The sequence below is a fragment of the Hesperophylax consimilis genome, chromosome 11 (assembly GCF_061612785.1).
Source record: "Hesperophylax consimilis isolate HC1 chromosome 11, BYU_Hcon_1.0, whole genome shotgun sequence".
NCBI lineage: Eukaryota > Metazoa > Arthropoda > Insecta > Trichoptera > Limnephilidae > Hesperophylax > Hesperophylax consimilis.
This window is the reverse complement of record NC_142846.1, coordinates 464,360-488,993: the sequence shown is the minus strand read 5'-3', so window position 1 is coordinate 488,993 and position 24,634 is coordinate 464,360. Positions and strand designations below refer to the sequence as shown.

The window sequence follows — 24,634 nt, the reverse complement described above, 5'->3', positions numbered from 1 at the left end:
CTCGCACGATACAGCTCCCGGCTCCTAGCTCCCAGGGTATGAATGATCTTACGACTCTTGTTACCGGTACGCCGCCTCGTAACACGAGATAAATAAGAGCTCAGAGCGTATGAGCAATGAGAATACTGTACTCGCACGATACAGCTCCCGGCTCCTAGCTCCCAGGGTATGAATGATCTTACGACTCTTGTTACCGGTACGCCGCCTCGTAACACGAGATAAATAAGAGCTCAGAGCGTATGAGCAATGAGAATACTGTACTCGCACGATACAGCTCCCGGCTCCTAGCTCCCAGGGTATGAATGATCTTACGACTCTTGTTACCGGTACGCCGCCTCGTAACACGAGATAAATAAGAGCTCAGAGCGTATGAGCAATGAGAATACTGTACTCGCACGATACAGCTCCCGGCTCCTAGCTCCCAGGGTATGAATGATCTTACGACTCTTGTTACCGGTACGCCGCCTCGTAACACGAGATAAATAAGAGCTCAGAGCGTATGAGCAATGAGAATACTGTACTCGCACGATACAGCTCCCGGCTCCTAGCTCCCAGGGTATGAATGATCTTACGACTCTTGTTACCGGTACGCCGCCTCGTAACACGAGATAAATAAGAGCTCAGAGCGTATGAGCAATGAGAATACTGTACTCGCACCATACAGCTCCTAGCTCCCAGGGTATGAATGATCTTACGACTCTTGTTACCGGTACGCCGCCTCGTAACACGAGATAAATAAGAGCTCAGAGCGTATGAGCAATGAGAATACTGTACTCGCACGATACAGCTCCCGGCTCCTAGCTCCCAGGGTATGAATGATCTTACGACTCTTGTTACCGGTACGCCGCCTCGTAACACGAGATAAATAAGAGCTCAGAGCGTATGAGCAATGAGAATACTGTACTCGCACGATACAGCTCCCGGCTCCTAGCTCCCAGGGTATGAATGATCTTACGACTCTTGTTACCGGTACGCCGCCTCGTAACACGAGATAAATAAGAGCTCAGAGCGTATGAGCAATGAGAATACTGTACTCGCACGATACAGCTCCCGGCTCCTAGCTCCCAGGGTATGAATGATCTTACGACTCTTGTTACCGGTACGCCGCCTCGTAACACGAGATAAATAAGAGCTCAGAGCGTATGAGCAATGAGAATACTGTACTCGCACGATACAGCTCCCGGCTCCTAGCTCCCAGGGTATGAATGATCTTACGACTCTTGTTACCGGTACGCCGCCTCGTAACACGAGATAAATAAGAGCTCAGAGCGTATGAGCAATGAGAATACTGTACTCGCACGATACAGCTCCCGGCTCCTAGCTCCCAGGGTATGAATGATCTTACGACTCTTGTTACCGGTACGCCGCCTCGTAACACGAGATAAATAAGAGCTCAGAGCGTATGAGCAATGAGAATACTGTACTCGCACGATACAGCTCCCGGCTCCTAGCTCCCAGGGTATGAATGATCTTACGACTCTTGTTACCGGTACGCCGCCTCGTAACACGAGATAAATAAGAGCTCAGAGCGTATGAGCAATGAGAATACTGTACTCGCACGATACAGCTCCCGGCTCCTAGCTCCCAGGGTATGAATGATCTTACGACTCTTGTTACCGGTACGCCGCCTCGTAACACGAGATAAATAAGAGCTCAGAGCGTATGAGCAATGAGAATACTGTACTCGCACGATACAGCTCCCGGCTCCTAGCTCCCAGGGTATGAATGATCTTACGACTCTTGTTACCGGTACGCCGCCTCGTAACACGAGATAAATAAGAGCTCAGAGCGTATGAGCAATGAGAATACTGTACTCGCACGATACAGCTCCCGGCTCCTAGCTCCCAGGGTATGAATGATCTTACGACTCTTGTTACCGGTACGCCGCCTCGTAACACGAGATAAATAAGAGCTCAGAGCGTATGAGCAATGAGAATACTGTACTCGCACGATACAGCTCCCGGCTCCTAGCTCCCAGGGTATGAATGATCTTATGACTCTTGTTACCGGTACGCCGCCTCGTAACACGAGATAAATAAGAGCTCAGAGCGTATGAGCAATGAGAATACTGTACTCGCACGATACAGCTCCCGGCTCCTAGCTCCCAGGGTATGAATGATCTTACGACTCTTGTTACCGGTACGCCGCCTCGTAACACGAGATAAATAAGAGCTCAGAGCGTATGAGCAATGAGAATACTGTACTCGCACGATACAGCTCCCGGCTCCTAGCTCCCAGGGTATGAATGATCTTACGACTCTTGTTACCGGTACGCCGCCTCGTAACACGAGATAAATAAGAGCTCAGAGCGTATGAGCAATGAGAATACTGTACTCGCACGATACAGCTCCCGGCTCCTAGCTCCCAGGGTATGAATGATCTTACGACTCTTGTTACCGGTACGCCGCCTCGTAACACGAGATAAATAAGAGCTCAGAGCGTATGAGCAATGAGAATACTGTACTCGCACGATACAGCTCCCGGCTCCTAGCTCCCAGGGTATGAATGATCTTACGACTCTTGTTACCGGTACGCCGCCTCGTAACACGAGATAAATAAGAGCTCAGAGCGTATGAGCAATGAGAATACTGTACTCGCACGATACGGCTCCCGGCTCCTAGCTCCCAGGGTATGAATGATCTTACGACTCTTGTTACCGGTACGCCGCCTCGTAACACGAGATAAATAAGAGCTCAGAGCGTATGAGCAATGAGAATACTGTACTCGCACGATACAGCTCCCGGCTCCTAGCTCCCAGGGTATGAATGATCTTACGACTCTTGTTACCGGTACGCCGCCTCGTAACACGATATAAATAAGAGCTCAGAGCGTATGAGCAATGAGAATACTGTACTCGCACGATACAGCTCCCGGCTCCTAGCTCCCAGGGTATGAATGATCTTACGACTCTTGTTACCGGTACGCCGCCTCGTAACACGAGATAAATAAGAGCTCAGAGCGTATGAGCAATGAGAATACTGTACTCGCACGATACAGCTCCCGGCTCCTAGCTCCCAGGGTATGAATGATCTTACGACTCTTGTTACCGGTACGCCGCCTCGTAACACGAGATAAATAAGAGCTCAGAGCGTATGAGCAATGAGAATACTGTACTCGCACGATACGGCTCCCGGCTCCTAGCTCCCAGGGTATGAATGATCTTACGACTCTTGTTACCGGTACGCCGCCTCGTAACACGAGATAAATAAGAGCTCAGAGCGTATGAGCAATGAGAATACTGTACTCGCACGATACAGCTCCCGGCTCCTAGCTCCCAGGGTATGAATGATCTTACGACTCTTGTTACCGGTACGCCGCCTCGTAACACGAGATAAATAAGAGCTCAGAGCGTATGAGCAATGAGAATACTGTACTCGCACGATACAGCTCCCGGCTCCTAGCTCCCAGGGTATGAATGATCTTACGACTCTTGTTACCGGTACGCCGCCTCGTAACACGAGATAAATAAGAGCTCAGAGCGTATGAGCAATGAGAATACTGTACTCGCACGATACAGCTCCCGGCTCCTAGCTCCCAGGGTATGAATGATCTTACGACTCTTGTTACCGGTACGCCGCCTCGTAACACGAGATAAATAAGAGCTCAGAGCGTATGAGCAATGAGAATACTGTACTCGCACGATACAGCTCCCGGCTCCTAGCTCCCAGGGTATGAATGATCTTACGACTCTTGTTACCGGTACGCCGCCTCGTAACACGAGATAAATAAGAGCTCAGAGCGTATGAGCAATGAGAATACTGTACTCGCACGATACAGCTCCCGGCTCCTAGCTCCCAGGGTATGAATGATCTTACGACTCTTGTTACCGGTACGCCGCCTCGTAACACGAGATAAATAAGAGCTCAGAGCGTATGAGCAATGAGAATACTGTACTCGCACGATACAGCTCCCGGCTCCTAGCTCCCAGGGTATGAATGATCTTACGACTCTTGTTACCGGTACGCCGCCTCGTAACACGAGATAAATAAGAGCTCAGAGCGTATGAGCAATGAGAATACTGTACTCGCACGATACAGCTCCCGGCTCCTAGCTCCCAGGGTATGAATGATCTTACGACTCTTGTTACCGGTACGCCGCCTCGTAACACGAGATAAATAAGAGCTCAGAGCGTATGAGCAATGAGAATACTGTACTCGCACGATACAGCTCCCGGCTCCTAGCTCCCAGGGTATGAATGATCTTACGACTCTTGTTACCGGTACGCCGCCTCGTAACACGAGATAAATAAGAGCTCAGAGCGTATGAGCAATGAGAATACTGTACTCGCACGATACAGCTCCCGGCTCCTAGCTCCCAGGGTATGAATGATCTTACGACTCTTGTTACCGGTACGCCGCCTCGTAACACGAGATAAATAAGAGCTCAGAGCGTATGAGCAATGAGAATACTGTACTCGCACGATACAGCTCCCGGCTCCTAGCTCCCAGGGTATGAATGATCTTACGACTCTTGTTACCGGTACGCCGCCTCGTAACACGAGATAAATAAGAGCTCAGAGCGTATGAGCAATGAGAATACTGTACTCGCACGATACGGCTCCCGGCTCCTAGCTCCCAGGGTATGAATGATCTTACGACTTCTTGTTACCGGTATGCCGCCTCGTAACACGAGATAAATAAGAGCTCAGAGCGTATGAGCAATGAGAATACTGTACTCGCACGATACAGCTCCCGGCTCCTAGCTCCCAGGGTATGAATGATCTTACGACTTCTTGTTACCGGTATGCCGCCTCGTAACACGAGACATATGTCCAAATCCAGATGTCGGACTATCAGACACATCTCTGAGTACGTAATAACAACTGATAGAAAAGTAATAACAACTGATAGAGTCGCACCAATTCAGCTCATCAAAAAGAGCTAGCTCAATTGTTCGACTCGCTCATTATTATTTATTAATAAAAATACCTAATGACATCGGAAATGAAGGATGAAATCGGAATGAACCCGCGCTCTTTGGTTTGCTGTCTACATGGAGTGTTTTAAAACAATTATATAGTGATAAAATAACTATTTTTAGTGGTAGTTTATTTGTTAAGTTAAATGTTATATTAAGCGTATAAATATGTATTATTTGTTTTATGTGTGTAACGATATGATAAGTTGTATAATTAAGATGTTTAAGTAGTACTTGGAACGGAATGGCCGACAAAGATGTCGATGAGGTTCGCTATCCATCACATCGCCAACCCTTCGGTGGCGCAAAGAGGAGGACGGAACGTGATCAATGTCGAATTGGTACATGGAACATTAGAGGAGGAATGGAAAGAAAGATGAACGAACTGTGTGATACTATGGTGAGCAAATGTTTGGACGTACTTTGTATAACAGAGAGTATGAAAAAAGGTAGCGGTACAATGCAGCATAATGATAGGCTCGTCATTTGGTCTGGGAGACCAGATACGGAGAGGGCTTGTCAAGGTGTTGCAGCGCTACTGTCTCCCAGAATGATTGAATGTATGTTGCAGTATGAATGTGTAAGTCCGAGAATAATGTGGATCAGATTTAAAATCGGTTTGACAAGGGTGTTTCTTGTTATTTGCTACGCCCCTGTTAATTCTGAAAGCGATGAAGTGAAAGATGATTTTTGGACTGGTGTGAATGTTGTAATGAGACTAAAAAATATGAACGAAAGGATTATAATGGCAGGCGATTTGAATGGGTGGGTGGGAATTAGACGTGACGGATTTGATTCGGTCTTAGGTATGTTTGGGGATAAAAGAACGAATGACAACGGGAACAGAATGCTTGAAGTATGTTTAGAGTGGAACCTGTTTGTGTCGAATACTTTCTTCGATCATAAAGGTATCCACCAATATACGTGGGAAAGAGGAAATGAGAGGTCAATTATTGATTTTGTAGTAATTGACTCTAGGTTGAGAGCTGTTACCGAGGACACAAGAGTTTTCAGAGGGGCTGAGGTCGAAACTGACCACTTTCTTGTAGTGTCGAGAGTAAACCTCTTTCGCGGTTGGCGCTCTAAAGTGAAAACGGTACCAGCTCCGACAAGAGTCAAAATAGAAAAACTGCAAAACGATAATGTGAGAAGTAAGTATGTGAATTGTGCAGAGATAAGATTGAATGCGAAGGAAATGGATGGTCTAAGCATAGACGAAACATGGAACCACATAAAAGTGTGTCTTTGTGAATCTGCTAGGGAGGTTTGTGGAATAAGTACGCAAGGTAGGAAGAAAGGTGATGCATGGTGGGATGATGAGATTAAAGCACTGGTCTCAGAAAAGAAGAAAGCATGGTTGTGTCTGATTGCGGCTGGCAGTGCTTCCAGCGAAGAGAAGTATCGAGCGAAAGAAGTATATAAGGAATGTAAGAAAAAAGTAAGAGTTGGAGTGAAAGAACGAAAGAAACGCCTGGAAGAGGAAGAAGGAATGAAAATGACAAACCATTTCCAAGAAAACATTAAGTTGTTTTGGAAAGAAGTCAAAAGGTCCCGGAGTGGCCCAGAAAACGGAAGCATGAAAGTGATAAAATCAAAAGATGGAAAAATGTTGACGAATGAGGAAAAAATAAAAGAGAGATGGATGAATTATTTCGAGGAAGTCTTCGAAAGCGAAGTGAATGACAGTGATTCCAGTGGCGAATCAGATATGAATGACGATGGAGTGAATGTTACCGAAATTAGCATGGATGAGATAGAAAACTCGATTAAATGTATGAAGAATGGTAAGGCTGTTGGGTTTGACAATATTGCTGCTGAATATTTTAAAGGAGGTAGCCGTGTAATTCTCACATGGTTGTGCAATCTTTTTAACCAATGTTTAAAGGAAGGTTACACGCCTTTAGATTGGAGAAGGGCTGTGATCATGCCATTATACAAAGGTAAAGGGTCACGTATGGAATGTGGGAATCATAGGGCTATTAGCCTGCTTAGTTCAGTTGGCAAGCTGTATGGTAGAATTTTGATTGAAAGAGTAAGAAAGGAAACAAAGGATAAAATATGGGATGTGCAAGGTGCTTTCATGAGTGGAAGGGGGTGCATGGACCAGATCTTCTCATTGCGTATGCTCACTGAGAAGTTTCTGGCAAAAAACCAGAAACTTTTCTGTGCCTTTGTAGATTTACAAAAAGCATACGACCGAGTCGACAGGAAAAAGCTATGGAAGGTGTTGTCCAAGTATGGAGTGAATACGAATCTGATTCAGGCAATTGCGTCTCTGTATGAGGGAAGCGTTGCATGTGTTAGGGTAAACGGTGGTTTTACGGGGTGGTTTGATATCACAAAAGGTGTTAAACAAGGCTGCGTAATGTCACCGTGGTTATTCAATCTATACATGGATAATTGTATGCAAGAATTGAAAGAGGTGGGATTGGGCGCGAATTTGAATAATTTTAAAGTATGTTGCCTGTTGTATGCTGATGATGCGGTGCTGATTGCTAATAGTATAGATGATCTACAGTCTCTCGTGTCTAGGATGAACGAAGTATGCATGAAGAATGAGTTAATGATGAATGTAAGTAAGTCTAAAGTAATGGTGTTTGAAAGAGAGAGTACGAAAACAGTGTGCAATATAATTGTGAATGGGGAATACTTGGAGCAGGTGGATGAGTTTGTGTATTTAGGAAGTATGTTTACGAGAGATGGGAAGGCTGACAGAGATATCGAAAGAAGGGTAAATGCAGGTAATTCCGTTAATGGAGGACTAAACGCCGTAGGCGCTAACAAAAAATTGTCCAAAGAAGCGAAGTTAGCAGTCCACAACGGAGTGCTGGTACCTACCTTGATGTATGGAAGTGAGGCATGGAACTGGCAAAGAAAGGATGAAAGTAGATTAAATGCTGTTGAAATGAGATCCCTGAGGCGTATGTGTGGTAAAACCATGTTTGATCGTGTGAGGAATGTGGAGATCCGCAAAGAGTGCAAGGCTGATGTAAGCGTAATGAGTAAGATTAAGAAAGGGACGCTTAGATGGTTTGGGCATGTAGAGCGAATGAGCGAAGATAGGAGTGTAAGGAGGATATATGATGCAAATGTGAATGGTAGCAGAAGTCGGGGACGCCCGAGGAAGACATGGCACGATCAAGTGAATCAGATACTCGAGTCGGGCCATGTCAAGAGTCAGAATAATAGAAGAGTATGTATGAGACGATGTATGAATGTGAATGAGGCAAGGAGTGTGTGCCAAGACCGAGTTGTTTGGCGGTCCGTCCTCTCTGCCTACCCCTGCGGGGAAACGGCGTGATGGTTAGTTAGTTAGTTAGTTAAAATACCCCAAACTTGGCAAATGCCCATTTTATGGTGACAACAAAAATACAAATAAGAATAATATAATAACAATACATAATTTTTATTTATTTTTTAGTATTATTAGATTTGTAAGTCAGGTGCATCCATAGAGCTGTTAACTAATTTTAGTTAAATCAAGTAATTTAATGAAATCAATTTGTTCAATGGTTATGGAGAATTATTTGAAATTGATAAGAACATCTACTGATAAAATAAAGATAGCTAATCTAGGGAGTAATTTAAAATGCCATTATGATAAATGTTATTTTATTACTACATATAGTAGCTTACCAAGAATTGTGTTTACCTTCACTTTGGTCTACACGCTACACAATAAATCACGCAGCGATGATCAGTCTACTGAGAGAGCTGTCGTAAGCCAATGCCTGTGCAACAACAATAATACAGTAAAATATTCAACATCTCTGTTTATTGGTGGCTTTGGGATTTGGGTAAGGCAGAAGATGTCATGTTGGATAATGGCAGACTCCGAGAAATCTGCTTCAGTTCTGTTCATTGGTAGGCATAGCAAGGAAGAAGATGTCATGTTGGATAAAGGCAGACTCCGAGAAATCTGCTTCAGTTCTGTTCATTGGTAGGCACAGCAAGGCAGAAGATGTCATGTTGGATAAAGGCAGACTCCGAGAAATCTGCTTCAGTTCTGTTCATTGGTAGGCACAGCAAGGCAGAAGATGTCATGTTGGATAAAGGCAGACTCCGAGAAATCTGCTTCAGTTCTGTTCATTGGTAGGCACAGCAAGGCAGAAGATGTCATGTTGGATAATGGCAGACTCCGAGAAATCTGCTTCAGTTCTGTTCATTGGTAGGCATAGCAAGGAAGAAGATGTCATGTTGGATAAAGGCAGACTCCGAGAAATCTGCTTCAGTTCTGTTCATTGGTAGGCACAGCAAGGCAGAAGATGTCATGTTGGATAATGGCAGACTCCGAGAAATCTGCTTCAGTTCTGTTCATTGGTAGGCATAGCAAGGAAGAAGATGTCATGTTGGATAAAGGCAGACTCCGAGAAATCTGCTTCAGTTCTGTTCATTGGTAGGCACAGCAAGGAAGAAGATGTCATGTTGGATAAAGGCAGACTCCGAGAAATCTGCTTCAGTTCTGTTCATTGGTAGGCATAGCAAGGAAGAAGATGTCATGTTGGATAAAGGCAGACTCCGAGAAATCTGCTTCAGTTCTGTTCATTGGTAGGCACAGCAAGGCAGAAGATGTCATGTTGGATAATGGCAGACTCCGAGAAATCTGCTTCAGTTCTGTTCATTGGTAGGCATAGCAAGGAAGAAGATGTCATGTTGGATAAAGGCAGACTCCGAGAAATCTGCTTCAGTTCTGTTCATTGGTAGGCATAGCAAGGAAGAAGATGTCATGTTGGATAAAGGCAGACTCCGAGAAATCTGCTTCAGTTCTGTTCATTGGTAGGCACAGCAAGGCAGAAGATGTCATGTTGGATAAAGGCAGACTCCGAGAAATCTGCTTCAGTTCTGTTCATTGGTAGGCACAGCAAGGCAGAAGATGTCATGTTGGATAATGGCAGACTCCGAGAAATCTGCTTCAGTTCTGTTCATTGGTAGGCATAGCAAGGAAGAAGATGTCATGTTGGATAAAGGCAGACTCCGAGAAATCTGCTTCAGTTCTGTTCATTGGTAGGCACAGCAAGGCAGAAGATGTCATGTTGGATAAAGGCAGACTCCGAGAAATCTGCTTCAGTTCTGTTCATTGGTAGGCACAGCAAGGCAGAAGATGTCATGTTGGATAATGGCAGACTCCGAGAAATCTGCTTCAGTTCTGTTCATTGGTAGGCATAGCAAGGAAGAAGATGTCATGTTGGATAAAGGCAGACTCCGAGAAATCTGCTTCAGTTCTGTTCATTGGTAGGCACAGCAAGGCAGAAGATGTCATGTTGGATAATGGCAGACTCCAAGAAATCTGCTTCAGTTCTGTTCATTGGTAGGCATAGCAAGGAAGAAGATGTCATGTTGGATAAAGGCAGACTCCGAGAAATCTGCTTCAGTTCTGTTCATTGGTAGGCATAGCAAGGAAGAAGATGTCATGTTGGATAAAGGCAGACTCCGAGAAATCTGCTTCAGTTCTGTTCATTGGTAGGCACAGCAAGGCAGAAGATGTCATGTTGGATAATGGCAGACTCCGAGAAATCTGCTTCAGTTCTGTTCATTGGTAGGCATAGCAAGGAAGAAGATGTCATGTTGGATAAAGGCAGACTCCGAGAATCTGCTTCAGTTCTGTTCATTCCAGTCCTCTTGGTATACTTATATCCTTCAACTTCTTAACTATATGTATTTGCATATATGTAGTTATGAAACAGTGTAGTTACCAGTGAGGCTGGGTAGTTGGATTGATTTGGGTTTGATGAGTATTCAGGAGTATTCAGTTCGATTAGTAGCGTGGCAAACCCACCGCTAGGGAGTGGAGAGGAGAGCTGAGACCACCTCAGAACCAAGGGGGAGTGGAGAGACTCTTCTCCCAAGGGGCCTTCGGGGAACCCAAACAAAGGGAGACTTCCCTTACCGCTACAGGACCTGCACAATGGGCCCGTTACTCGAGTGCTCACGGGAACCGCTTTAATAAAAATAAAATAAATATATTAAATTAGGCGAAGATGAATGATGCATAGTGTTATTGAACATCCGCAGGTAATGGTGATGACCAGCCAGATCCTGGTGGACATGCTGAACCATAACTTCGTGCCGCTGGAGAGGATCAACCTGCTAGTGTTTGACGAGTGCCACCACGGAGTGGATGACCACCCCATGCGACAGATCATGAAGGCCACTGAAAGAGTCCCCAAGAAGCTGCACCCCAAGATCATCGGTAACTCTCTTCAACCTTCAATTGAACATCTAACGATGCACTATAAGTTGCTGCCCGCCTTCACTACAGTTTGAACGCCCATAGTTAAATGATGCGTTGAAACTGTGTTAGCACATACAATGTATTTATTTCAGGTTTGACGGCCACTCTACTGAACAAGAATATAAAGCCCGAGCGAGTGGAGCAGGAGATCCGGGAACTGGAGAAGACCTACAACGCCATCATCTGCTCCACGGATCCCGAACACATGTCCCAAGTTATCATGTGAGATTGTTTTTTTGTTATTATTTATATATCTGTGGCCCAACTTGACATTTCGGTACCCATTTCAAATCTCTTGTCCCTTTTACTCTAGTGCTTTTCTAATACATGATTCATCATCATCACTATGTATATACATATACCTCTTGCTGTGCTACTGGCTGTGGTCTCTTGCCATCATCATCACTATGTACATATACGGTTGGGATTTGGCCTCCTCTTGCTGTGCTACTGGCTGTGGTCTCTTGCCATTCGCCTCCTCAATACATATACAGAATCTTCCAATGGTCTTATGCTTCATAACATAGTTCATGATTCGTATGATCCGTTATCGGGTGTGAGTTCACATTAATACATGATTTTATATCATTGTGGAGTATTATGCATTATAAAATCTTCTTAAAACATTTGGTGAAGAGACTGTAATTCACCTACGGTGCCAATGTCACGCCCTGGTGGGAACAAGGCTCAGATACCTGGGAAGACACATTTTGGAAGCAGGAGACGTAGCCAAATATCCAATGACAACCCTGCTGAACTTTATTACTGTAAACCGTCTCCGCTTTATTATTTAAACAAAGTTACTTTTATCGAAAATGAACTGCTTAATTCGTACTGAAGGCGACAGAAGGTAGTGATGATCGCACTAGTACATACTTGGCACATTTTGGCAGTCATTCTATTTATTTATCTACATGCCACCAGGCACTCAACGAACCCCACGGAGATCATCATCCCTTACAAGGCGCCCTCCCCGCTGGGGGTGGAGGAGGTGGTACGCGCGGGCCTGCTTCGACTGTCTGCGGTGGTTGGTATCATGACCCTGGAGCCGCTGCCCCCCTCCTCGCGGGTGCCCAACGCTGTCAAGATGAAGGCCAAGCCTGACAAGGTGCCACACATGCATACATTTAGCTCTCTGCGTCAGTTCATCTTCACTTGTATCACTTCAGCTATATTTGTATATTAGTTCTCCTTTGCGCTGTATGACCAAAACTGCTCTCCTCCACAATCAGGATTTTGAAGATACAATAGTTTATGTAGGAGGGGTCGGTATGGGTTTTGCTTTTGTTTAACAGTTCGAGTGGAATAGTATTTTTTAAAGTATATGTAATGCAAATATGTAGTGCATTAAAAAGTGGTTGAGTTGGTTCAACTCAAGTGCTTGTTCCAAAACCCAAACTCAAAACGGCGATTTCAAAGTTAATGTGCGCGATATTCTCCTATGTACACTGTGTACTTATGATTTAATGCGTCGATGATCTTTTGTGTAAAAGCCTCTTTAGGCGTATAAATAAATAAATCCCATATTACTTCATGAGAAATCTTTCGGGTTTTGAAATATTCCAGCCAAATTGAACCTGGCAGTCTGTGCTGTCAGTAGGTGCTCCCAGTAGGTACTCGTGTTTATGACTTATTAAAATTGTTTTCAGATTAAGAAATTTATAAAAGGCTGCACGGAGAGTGTGATGCATTACTTTGAGGATTTTGGAGTGTACGGCGCGTCACTGGCCCTACTGGCGTACACCGTGTCCTCTGAGCGGTTGAAGCTGCACTCTGACACGGCCGCACGTCAGGCTGCTCTGCAGCTGGCTATCACGGCCTTCAGCCGCTCTCGCGCCGTGCTGGAGCGCGCCATGGGCGGCTACCGCGGCCTCGACCGCATTGAGAGATTCTCCTCGCCCCGCGTGCGCCATGTGCTGAACATCCTCAAAGAGTACTCCCCCCAGTACATTGCCTCCGATGCGGGTAAGATTCTACCTTTATTTCACTGGGTTAACTGTCGAGTCGGACATATATAATACAATGTATGCCTTTGTTTTCAGTGCCCAAGTACAATAAGTTCAAGGAGAGCCTCTCCGCCATGGTATTTGTGCAAGAGAGATTTGCCTGCAAGGTGCTGGGTACCATCCTCAAGCATGCCGCAGCCAACTGCCCCGAGCTGGAGTACCTGAAGGTAGACTTTGCCGTGGGCTTCAACCTCAACCCCTTCTCCGACACGCGTGAAGGACTCTTCGAGAAGAAACAGAACAAGGAGGTCGTCATGAAATACACCTCAAAGTAAGTACATATCGCTCATTCTGCTTATTTTGCTTGAACCGAAACTCTGTAATCATTCGCACATTTTATTTTTAATAACAATATAAAGTTTTTTTATAGGTTTTTTTTCTATGTCTGTCTCACTATGATAAACCTGCGTCGAGACAGACGTATTGAGTACATAAATTAATGTTTACATATTATTTGATACATAATATTTAATAACATTAAATGACAATGTGAAAATTATAAAAAATGATAAATTGATTAATAAGTATTATTACATACTTATGAGGGGATTTTTATAAATTTATATTTCGAAAAAAATTCGTTCAGTCTAATGGCTAGTGGGAGAGCATTATATAGCCTTGTTGCAAAATATCTAAAATTTCCCTGGCCAAAAGTTGTTTTAGCGAAAGGGATTTGTAAGAGATTATGTCCTTTGGTTCTAGTATCACGAGCAGTTTGGACATTGTCAATAGTAGTTTTGTGTTTGAAGAGATATGCTAGTATGTTTTTGGCATAAAGTTGCCTAATATCCATAACACAGATTTTCCTAAAGATTTCATCCGAGCTGCTTGTGATTGGTAGTTTGAGGATAATCTTTATTATAAGTTTCTGAGCTTTAGATATTGGATCAATGGCGGCAGCGTTTGCTCCTCCCCATGCTATGATACCATACTATATTAAAGATTGACAAAGTGCATAATAGATTGTTTTGAGCTGGCTTAGGTCGAAAATGTTGCGAGTTTGTCTAAAAAAGTAAATAAATATTCAGTTTGTTTGCTGTAGTGGTTATATGTTGTTTCCATTTCAAATTGCTGTCAAAAATAATACCTAAGTATGTAATTTTAGGAACCTGTTCTAAATAAGGGCAATCATATTTGTCAGGTTGCAAGCACATATTTTAATTTGATTTTCTGGGGTTCGAAGGATTAATACTAAATTCAATGTATTAAGTTTTGGTTTTTTCATTGTTAGTGTATTATTGTTTAACTATCTTTTAACAACAGTTATGCCCCTGTTAGCTTTTATGTATACATAATTCCAATTGCTTGATTTGAAGAGGAGAATCGTATCATCAGCGATACTTACAATTTTGGCATCTATTTGAAGATTACATAATTCATTTATGTATATTAAGAACAAGGTAGGACCTAAAACGCTTCCTTGAGGCACGCCGAAGCTAATTGGTAATTGATTGCTATTGCAGTTGTTGATTTTCACACTTTGCTTTTGGTTTGACAGGTAATCGCTAATATGTAATAGTAAGTTCATCACCACTTATACCAATATTAGATAGTTTTTGTAAAAGTTTATAATAATACATAATAATAATGATTTATTCTCTTCTTTTCTTAGTAACACATAGAGATAATGATATCCTCACTGTGTACTATAATTTAATTATAAGAAATTAATATTACAACAAAGTAATATATGAATTTAATTATAAACATATATCATGTAGTATTTAGGGTGAGAGATAGTATCAAATGCTTTGCACAGGTCTAAGAATATTGATATGCATTTTGATCCCTTGTCTAAGTTTTCATTTAGAAAATCGGTAACTGTTGCCAGGGCTTCGAAGGTGCCTTTATTTTTCCTGAATCCAAACTGGTTGAGTGATAGTATGTTATTTTGTTCAAGGTATTCAATTAGTTGATTATTAATAGTTTTTTCAAAGACTAGATAGTGAATTTAGTAATGTAATTGGACGATAGTTAGTTATGTCCGCTCTAAAGCCTCCTTTATGTATTGGGATTATGATTTTAGGATGCTTAGGTTAATAAGATTTGTTAAAGGAGTGGATTTCTGATACAAGTTTTTTTTAAGGCAATCTTTGATATATCGTCCAAGCCAGTTGAAGACGAGTTTTTTAATAAGTTTATGATCAATCTAGTATCTTCATTTGAAATTTGTTTTAGACTAAAATGCAAGTTGTTGGGCAAATTTGAATTACAGCTTAGTGAACTGGAGTTGGTATGATTTACGTCGATATTTTTTGCGAGTTCTTCACCTATTTTGAGAAGTTTGCATGATTAACAATAATATCGGGATTACTAGAAAAACTAAATATTTTATCATTTACTTTTAGTTGTTTTAAGTCATTCCTAGGATTAGGTTGAGAGTGGGTGACTTCTTTAAGTGTTTTCCAAAGTTTTTTAGGATCATTATTACAGTTTTCTATTTTCTGTTTGTAATATATCTCTTTAGCCTTTCTTATTATTATTTGGGTACAATTGTTTCTATATCTTTTATAAAAGTTTCGAAGTTGTATATCATAAGGATTGTTAATAACGTTTTTGTGGAGTTTGTTAAGTTTACGGATAGATTTAATAATAGTGTGGTTAATCCATGGCTTAATTGGAAAAATGTTATTTGGTACATGTTTTATAATTATGTTTGTATGTTGGTTAATGGTAGTTGTAAATAATTGATAAAGTACGTCCAGGCGTCTTCTGGATTTGTGATTTTAAGTAATTCTGACCACGATTTACTCATCAGAGATTGACGAATACAATCATAATTGATTTGAATGATTTTTTTCTTATTTGTTGTGTTTTTATGTTTGTCTTTTCTGTTGCATGTTTGTATGGAAAGAATAGTGGTGTAGTGGTCTGTAAGTGTAGATTCATATACAATAGATATTACTGGGTAATTAGATTTGACCATGATGTGGTCAATGCATGAAATGGAGTCTAATGTAGCACGTGTGGTAGTGTTTATGGTGCTTTGGAATCCATGGTATGTGAGCGTATTTAGGTATTCTTGGCACTGAGAATGTTCATTTGTGGGCAGAATATTTATGTTGAGGTCACCAGCAATAATACAATTTTTAATATTACATAATTCAGTTAAACAGTTATTAATCGTTTCTAGGAATGGTGAAATATTGTAAGAGGATGGAGAACGGTATATTGCTAAGATACATGTGTCATTATTGAGAGTTATTTGCAAACAGTTTGCACCGCTGACTTGGATTTCATTGACAGATAAACCAATCAGGTCAGTTCTGGTATAGACAACAACTCCATCATTTTGTTTAGTTTGTATTGAAGTGCTGTAGTGATCATATCCTTTCAAAATTTTAGTAGCCTAATTTTTTGGTATCCAGCATTCAGTAAGAATAATAATATGAAAAGAGGTTCCAATATTATCAAGTTGTAGAAAAAATTCTTGGAAATTGATCTAATATTTTGCTGTATGCATGCTTCTTTTATGTGTTTGAAGAGAGGATGAGTGTGTTTGTAGTAAATTTTTAAAGAATTTAGGATTTGACGTCCTATAATTGGTAATACAGTCCATTTTTAATAATATCCATTACAATAAGGGTTTTCTCTAGGGCTAAAAATCTACGATACCATTTTTTAATGTCACTTTCATGTTTGATCTGAATGATTTTTTCCCCCGGACCCTTACGAACAAGTTACAACATTGGCTTTAAACCACACAAATTCGAATTTTGTTTCTTTAGCTTTCATTAGTAAATTACAAAATTTTATATCTGAAGATACATAATTATTAATTTTATCAGAAGATACTGTTTCATTATCTAAAATCAGTCTAGCCATTTTTAATTTAATTTAATTTAGTATAGTTAGTGTAAATGTAAATTTGAAGTTTTAGTGATTTACGAATGTGTCTCCATTTTTTTTAGATCGTTTTTGTGTTTAATTTGGATTATTTTTTCCCCGGGTCCTTTGCGTACAGCGACAAGTAGTCTGTTGGCTTTGAACCACACAAATTGGTAGAGCATTTTTTTGCCGTTTGCTTTATTTTCCACAGTACTTCTCTTATAATAGGGTGTGAGCACTTCACTATTGTATATTGGCGAGTTCGAGTTTTGTGTTTTAGCCGCATTTTTCAGTGAGAGAATCGACTCCCTAGATTTTGGATTGTTAAAAGAGATGTGCAATTTATCCGGTGTGTTCCGCCTGCGGTCTTGAGTCCTGGTCAGCAGACGAATGTCCTGTTGTGGCAGGGACAGTCCCAGCGAGCTGGCTACCCGAAGTACAGCTTCCTTAGGATGTTCGCCCGGCTGCAGCCCCACACCAAGTTATCCTGTTCCAGTTCTGCAAGTCTGGATTCAAGGCTCGAGATTTTTATGTTTTTCTTGTCATTCTCCTCCCGTAAGAACTTAGTTTCTTTGTGAAGATCCTGCATTTGTTTGAAGCTTGAGACGAGGTCTTCATATTGGTTACCAATGAATTCACTTCTTCTTCGATGGCGCTACAGCCCATATCGAGCTTTGGCCTCCTGCAACAGTTGCCTCCAACTCCTCCTGTCCTCAGCGGCTGACTTCCAGTTTGTCACCTGGAGAAGCTGTGCTGCATCCCCTCTTACCTCAAATGATGAATTCATGCAAACCGATGAATTCACTACTTCTCTTTAATTCACTTATTTTTCTTCAAACATTTTTTTTTATTTCAGTTATTTTTCTGTCAAAATGTTTGGTGATTTGTTCAAATAAGACGTCAGTATCTGTATCAGAATATGAAGAGGGTGAGCTCGGTCGACTTTTGCATTTCGGACAGTTCCAAGATAATTATTTTACAAGCAATAATTATTAGCCTGAAACACTCATCCACATTGAAAAATCTCCTGATAAAAGATACATGACGCCAACGGACCCGTTGGCGTCATGTATCTTTTATCAGGAGATTTTTCAATGTGGATGAGTGTTTCAGGCTAATAATTATTGCTTGTAAAATAATTGTTACCCTTTGTGCTATGCATAAAAAATCTTGTCTTAACCCTAGATTCATAACCTTATCTAAGAGGAACATTATTCATAAACATTCGTCTCACAGACGACTAAATTTAAGTGACGAGTTTTGGGGTACTTGTAAATAAAATAAATAAATTAAGTATGGCACTCTTTAATATGTTTAATTAGGTAACAAAAAAAATAAAAAACGAGTTAAAATTAAATTTCATCGCTACATTCCACACACATGAGGCCGCGATGGTCCATGCACATATACTTTTTGCATTGCTTGCCTTGGAACCTTGTCATATGCCGTTTTTTATAATCACAATAACCACAAACCTTTTTTTGAGTACCACTTAGACCAGGTGTGGCAATGGTAGGCATTTCATCTAAAACTTCGGCCATTTTCCTTTTTAGGCATCTCTTCAAAGTTAGCATTTCGTGTCTTTTACGTAACCATGTCGTTATCACTGTCGGAATCTGTCGGGACCATTTCATCTAATTCAACATGATCTTCGACATCACTGATTTCTACATCCTTTTGCTGACTGGTAAAATCATCATCACCAGAATCAGATAAACGATTCAAATGGTCATCAATTTGCCGATCATCCATTCTAAAATAAAATAAAGATTTGATGTAAAATACACACAATAATACATTTTGAATGATAAAATAAGATGTAACTATAAATAATAAACCATATAGAATAATATCATATACTTACTTTTACTCTGTATAACCAGAACTCATCAAAAACAATGTTTTCAAAATAACTTGCAGTCTCGTCAAAAGTTACACTATTCATAAACATTCGTCTCTCAGACGTTCAAAAGTCTATAACTTGTCCACAAAACTTCACTGCAAGGCAAACGCACCCCCGTTACTAATGAACAAGCCATCTAGGAAGGTACTTGAGAGGTCATCATTCTATCTCTTTCACTCGAGACACTAGAAACAAATTTACGTTTTGAGCGGTCTCTGGGACGAATGGTTATGAATCTAGGGTTAAACATTAGTTTACCAAAAAAAAAAATAATAAGTTCCAAGATAATTTATTTTTAACTGCCATTCGTTTGAAATTTGAGTCTGAGATGTTGACGCAGTGATTGTGGAACGAGATGTTACAGTTGGCACAGGTGAGTACAGGTGAGTGATTTCCATTTCAGACAGCTGAACTGCCTGGTGTGTACACAGGTGATGGAGGAGGGCATGGACGTGCCGTGCTGTACACTGGTGCTCCGCTTCGACCCTATTCTAAACTACCGCTCCTACATCCAGGCCAAGGGCCGCGGCCGCCACAAGAAGGCCGTGTACGCCATGCTTGTGGCCGAAGAAGTGTTGCCCAAGTTCCTCTCCAGCTACCAGGACTTCCAGAATATAGAACGACTGCTCAACAATGTAAGTATCTTCATTCCAGACTTGCATTATATCAGTTTGATCAAGTTTAACTGATTATCACACTTTTGAAATATCAATCATAATTTTATTTCCTTCCTGTTTTGTACAGCATATAATATTTAATTTTTGATAATTTTTTCTAAGCCATTTGAAAATCCATTGGACTTAATCCTTTATAAAAGACGTTATAGCGAGTTGTCACTGGCAAAGAACTCTAGCAATTGTTTGTCAAAAATGAAACAGAACAGAATGGTCAAGATGGTCGCAAACGTTTTTTGACAGGATAATCTCGGGATCGGTGCATCGCTGAAGATTTGCACGGATTGTCACTGCGGTTTTAATGTCAAAGAAACATGCGTAAGGTTGTTGATGTATTCTACTTTGATGAAGTGAAGAGATCGGCTGATCACAGTTGCCATTGATCCTTTAGCGAGCGATGCATTCTTGTGGTGCCATTGATTGGGACTATACGGGATATAATTCTATTCTCTCATGAAGACAGAGTTGCGGCAAATGTGTGATGGCGCACTAGGCTCTGGAAGACTTCATAGTGCTTTCACACAAACCAAGTATTGAATTCTGAATTCTGAAAGTCTAAACATAAACTTTAGGGTGCACCGTTACATCTACACCCGCGCTGTGCTAGCGGGTTCCCTATAGAGTTAAGAGTTATGGTTACAACGAGGAAATCTGTAATTAATTATTTTTTTATTTCAATAATTGTTTACCTGTATGTATAAGTTTATTTGTGGAACTTTTGATTTACCTAAAATAAAATAAATATATAAACATGGTGTCCGGAAAGTAGTGGTACAAGCGGGAAACTGGTGAATCTGCATCACATTTGGAGTCGATTTTGTGGCATAACTTTTTGATTTGAGCTTTTGTTTTCGAGTATCGACTCCATGGCCGATGGCTATGGGTTTACCCTCAGCTGTTTATTGTCTTTTTACCCCTCGGGCCCCGACAAAATAACATCGATGGCTATGAGTTTACCCTCAGCTGTTTATTGTTTTTTTACCCCTCGGGCCTCGACAAAATAACATCGATGGCTATGGGTTTACCCTCAGCTGTTTATTGTCTTTTTACCCCTCGGGCCTCGACAAAATAACATCGATGGCTATGAGTTTACCCTCAGCTGTTTATTGTCTTTTTACCCCTCGGGCCTCGACAAAATAACATCGATGGCTATGGGTTTACCCTCAGCTGTTTATTGTCTTTTTACCCCTCGGGCCTCGACAAAATAACATCGATGGCTATGGGTTTACCCTCAGCTGTTTATTGTCTTTTTACCCCTCGGGCCTCGACAAAATAACATCGATGGCTATGGGTTTACCCTCAGCTGTTTATTGTCTTTTTACCCCTCGGGCCTCGACAAAATAACATCGATGGCTATGAGTTTACCCTCAGCTGTTTATTGTCTTTTTCCCCCTCGGGCCTCGACAAAATAACATCGATGGCTATGGGTTTACCCTCAGCTGTTTATTGTCTTTTTACCCCTCGGGCCCCGACAAAATAACATCGATGGCTATGAGTTTACCCTCAGCTGTTTATTGTTTTTTTACCCCTCGGGCCTCGACAAAATAACATCGATGGCTATGGGTTTACCCTCAGCTGTTTATTGTCTTTTTACCCCTCGGGCCTCGACAAAATAACATCGATGGCTATGGGTTTACCCTCAGCTGTTTATTGTCTTTTTACCCCTCGGGCCTCGACAAAATAACATCGATGGCTATGAGTTTACCGTCAGCTGTTTATTGTTTTTTTACCCCTCGGGCCTCGACAAAATAACATCGATGGCTATGGGTTTACCCTCAGCTGTTTATTGTCTTTTTCCCCCTCGGGCCTCGACAAAATAACATCGATGGCTATGGGTTTACCCTCAGCTGTTTATTGTCTTTTTACCCCTCGGGCCTCGACAAAATAACATCGATGGCTATGAGTTTACCCTCAGCTGTTTATTGTCTTTTTACCCCTCGGGCCTCGACAAAATAACATCGATGGCTATGGGTTTACCCTCAGCTGTTTATTGTCTTTTTACCCCTCGGGCCTCGACAAAATAACATCGATGGCTATGGGTTTACCCTCAGCTGTTTATTGTCTTTTTACCCCTCGGGCCTCGACAAAATAACATCGATGGCTATGAGTTTACCCTCAGCTGTTTATTGTCTTTTTACCCCTCGGGCCTCGACAAAATAACATCGATGGCTATGGGTTTACCCTCAGCTGTTTATTGTCTTTTTCCCCCTCGGGCCTCGACAAAATAACATCGATGGCTATGGGTTTACCCTCAGCTGTTTATTGTCTTTTTACCCCTCGGGCCTCGACAAAATAACATCGATGGCTATGAGTTTACCCTCAGCTGTTTATTGTCTTTTTACCCCTCAGGCCTCGACAAAATAACATCGATGGCTATGGGTTTACCCTCAGCTGTTTATTGTCTTTTTACCCCTCGGGCCTCAACAAAATAACATCAATGGCTATGGGTTTACCCTCAGCTGTTTATTGTCTTTTTACCCCTCGGGCCTCGACAAAATAACATCGATGGCTATGGGTTTACCCTCAGCTGTTTATTGTCTTTTTACCCCTCGGGCCCCGACAAAATAACATCGATGGCTATGGGTTTACCCTCAGCTGTTTATTGTCTTTTTACCCCTCGGGCCTCGACAAAATAACATCGATGGCTATGGGTTTACCCTCAGCTGTTTATTGTCTTTTTCCCCCTCGGGCCTCGACAAAATAACATCGATGGCTATGGGTTTACCCTCAGCTGTTTATTGTCTTTTTACCCCTCGGGCCTCGACAAAATAACATCGATGGCTATGGGTTTACCCTCAGCTGTTTAGTGTCTTTTTACCCCTCGGGCCTCGACAAAATAACATCGATGGCTATGGGTTTACCCTCAGCTGTTTATTGTCTTTTTCTTCCTCGGGCCTCGACAAAATAACATCGATGGCTATGGGTTTACCCTCAGCTGTTTATTGTCTTTTTACCCCTCGGGCCTCGACAAAATAACATCGATGGCTATGAGTTTACCCTCAGCTGTTTATTGTCTTTTTACCCCTCGGGCCTCGACAAAATAACATCGATGGTTATGGGTTTACCCTCAGCTGTTTATTGTCTTTTTACCCCTCGGGCCTCGACAAAATAACATCGATGGTTATGGGTTTACCTTCAGCTGTTTATTGTCTTTTTACCCCTCGGGCCTCGACAAAATAACATCGATGGTTATGGGTTTACCCTCAGCTGTTTATTGTCTTTTTACCCCTCGGGCCTCAACAAAATAACATCATGTCATCAAATATTCCCACATTAAATTTCAAATAAATTTTTTAATTTTTTAAAATTGTTTCAAAAAAAAAAAATTTTTGAAAGCACATGAAAGCTCTTTCAGATTTTGGTGTTACAAATCAACATTTGCAATAAAAAATATTAAAATTTTGGTATTACAAATTAACATTTGCAATTTAAAGATATTAAAATTTGGAACAAATTGTGTAAACTTTACAGTTTACACAATTCGGAAACATTCGGAAATTTCATGAGAAATTCGGTCGAAGTGAAGACTTTTTTGAAAACATATTTAAAATACAGAAGGGTTAAATACGTTTTAAAGTTTCGTGTAAAGTGGTAATTACTTACCACTTTACACGAAACTTTAAAACGTATTTAACCCTTCTGTATTTTAAATATGTTTTCAAAAAAGTCTTCACTTCGACCGAATTTCTCATGAAATTTCCGAATGTTTCCGATCTATTTTAAATTTACCAAATGCTTTAATTTTAGATTTACATTAAATTTTTAAAAAAAGAATTTAAAAGTGGTTTTTTTTAAATTATTTACTTAATCAATTAAAATAATGTAATAATGCAGACATATAGGTAAGATAGTAGGTAAACGTGTAAAGTGTCCGGGGGCAAAGTGAACTAACCTTGAGAGATGTGTTAGTTACCAGATTAAAAATTTTAATTGTTTGTATGGATTAAAAACTTCCATGAAAAAAACATTGTCCGATAAAACAATGAAATTTCGAAAATAGTTATTTATGTTTTTTTTTTACTTCTACCATAATAATATAAAACCACCTCCCGGCCACATGGTATAAGACGAATATACTATACATAATTTACATATCAAAATGGTGTATGTCAAATAAATGTAACTTTCATAGTCTTCACAAAACAGTTGTACACCAATATAATATTACCGAGAAGATTACAAATTTAGAACACAAAAGTATAGCAAATGATAAATGGGTGAAATGTGAAATACTCCAGAGTAATATTATTCATGATCCATGAACTCAAATTTGCTTTGAATTTAAGTGTCATATTCAAAATTAGAACTGCTTTTGTGAAGAAAATTTCAGATATGCATGTAATGGGTACATACCCATAATATTTAACTGAAATTAGATAATTATTTTACAAGCAATAATTATTGCTTGTAAAATAATTGTTACCCTTTGTGCTATGCATAAAAAATCTTGTCTTAAACATTAGTTTACCAAAAAAATAATAATTAATATTTGACAAGTTCTAGTATCTTCACAAAAAAATGTAGACAATTTGTCTCGACGCCATCTAGTGAGAGAGTTAGCACTTACAATGCCTTTCTCATATAAAATAAAGTTGGTTGTTTTCAGGTGAAAAAATGTAACAAGCAGTAATTGTTGAATGAAACACTAGTATATATTGAATTATTTCGCGGATAAGAGATAAGCCGCCATAGCTCAGTGGTCAGAGCTGTCGACCGGAAATCGAAAGGACACGGGTTCAAGTCCCGTTGGCGTCATGTATCTTTTATCAGGAGATTTTTCAATGTGGATGAGTGTTTCAGGCTAATAATTATTGCTTGTAAAATAATTGTTACCCTTTGTGCTATGCATAAATAATCTTGTACATTAGTTTACCAAAAAAATAATAATGAAATTAGATAGCTTTGCTTAAACTCAAACACGGTATTGTATTTACTTGAAAAGTTGTTATAAAAACATAAGGTTGTTAATTTCTTTAGAAATAAATATTATTACACAATGTTCCAAAATAAAACCAATTTTCGTGTTTCGAATTTCGAAGATGATCCGCCCCATCACTAACTAAACAGCTGACCA

At 40.7% G+C, this 24,634-nt stretch overlaps 1 protein-coding gene across 1 annotated transcript in view; it reads left to right on the top strand.

Annotated features, from left to right (window-relative positions):
* Nucleotides 1-24,634, top strand: part of LOC149419601 (endoribonuclease Dcr-2-like) — a 94,322-nt gene that overhangs the window by 19,125 nt on the left and 50,563 nt on the right. The window contains 6 exon segments of the mRNA XM_089637506.1: nucleotides 10,930-11,107; nucleotides 11,242-11,371; nucleotides 12,074-12,257; nucleotides 12,799-13,114; nucleotides 13,192-13,426; nucleotides 19,290-19,521. Of these exon segments, the coding sequence (XP_089493632.1) occupies nucleotides 10,930-11,107; nucleotides 11,242-11,371; nucleotides 12,074-12,257; nucleotides 12,799-13,114; nucleotides 13,192-13,426; nucleotides 19,290-19,521 (1,275 nt within the window).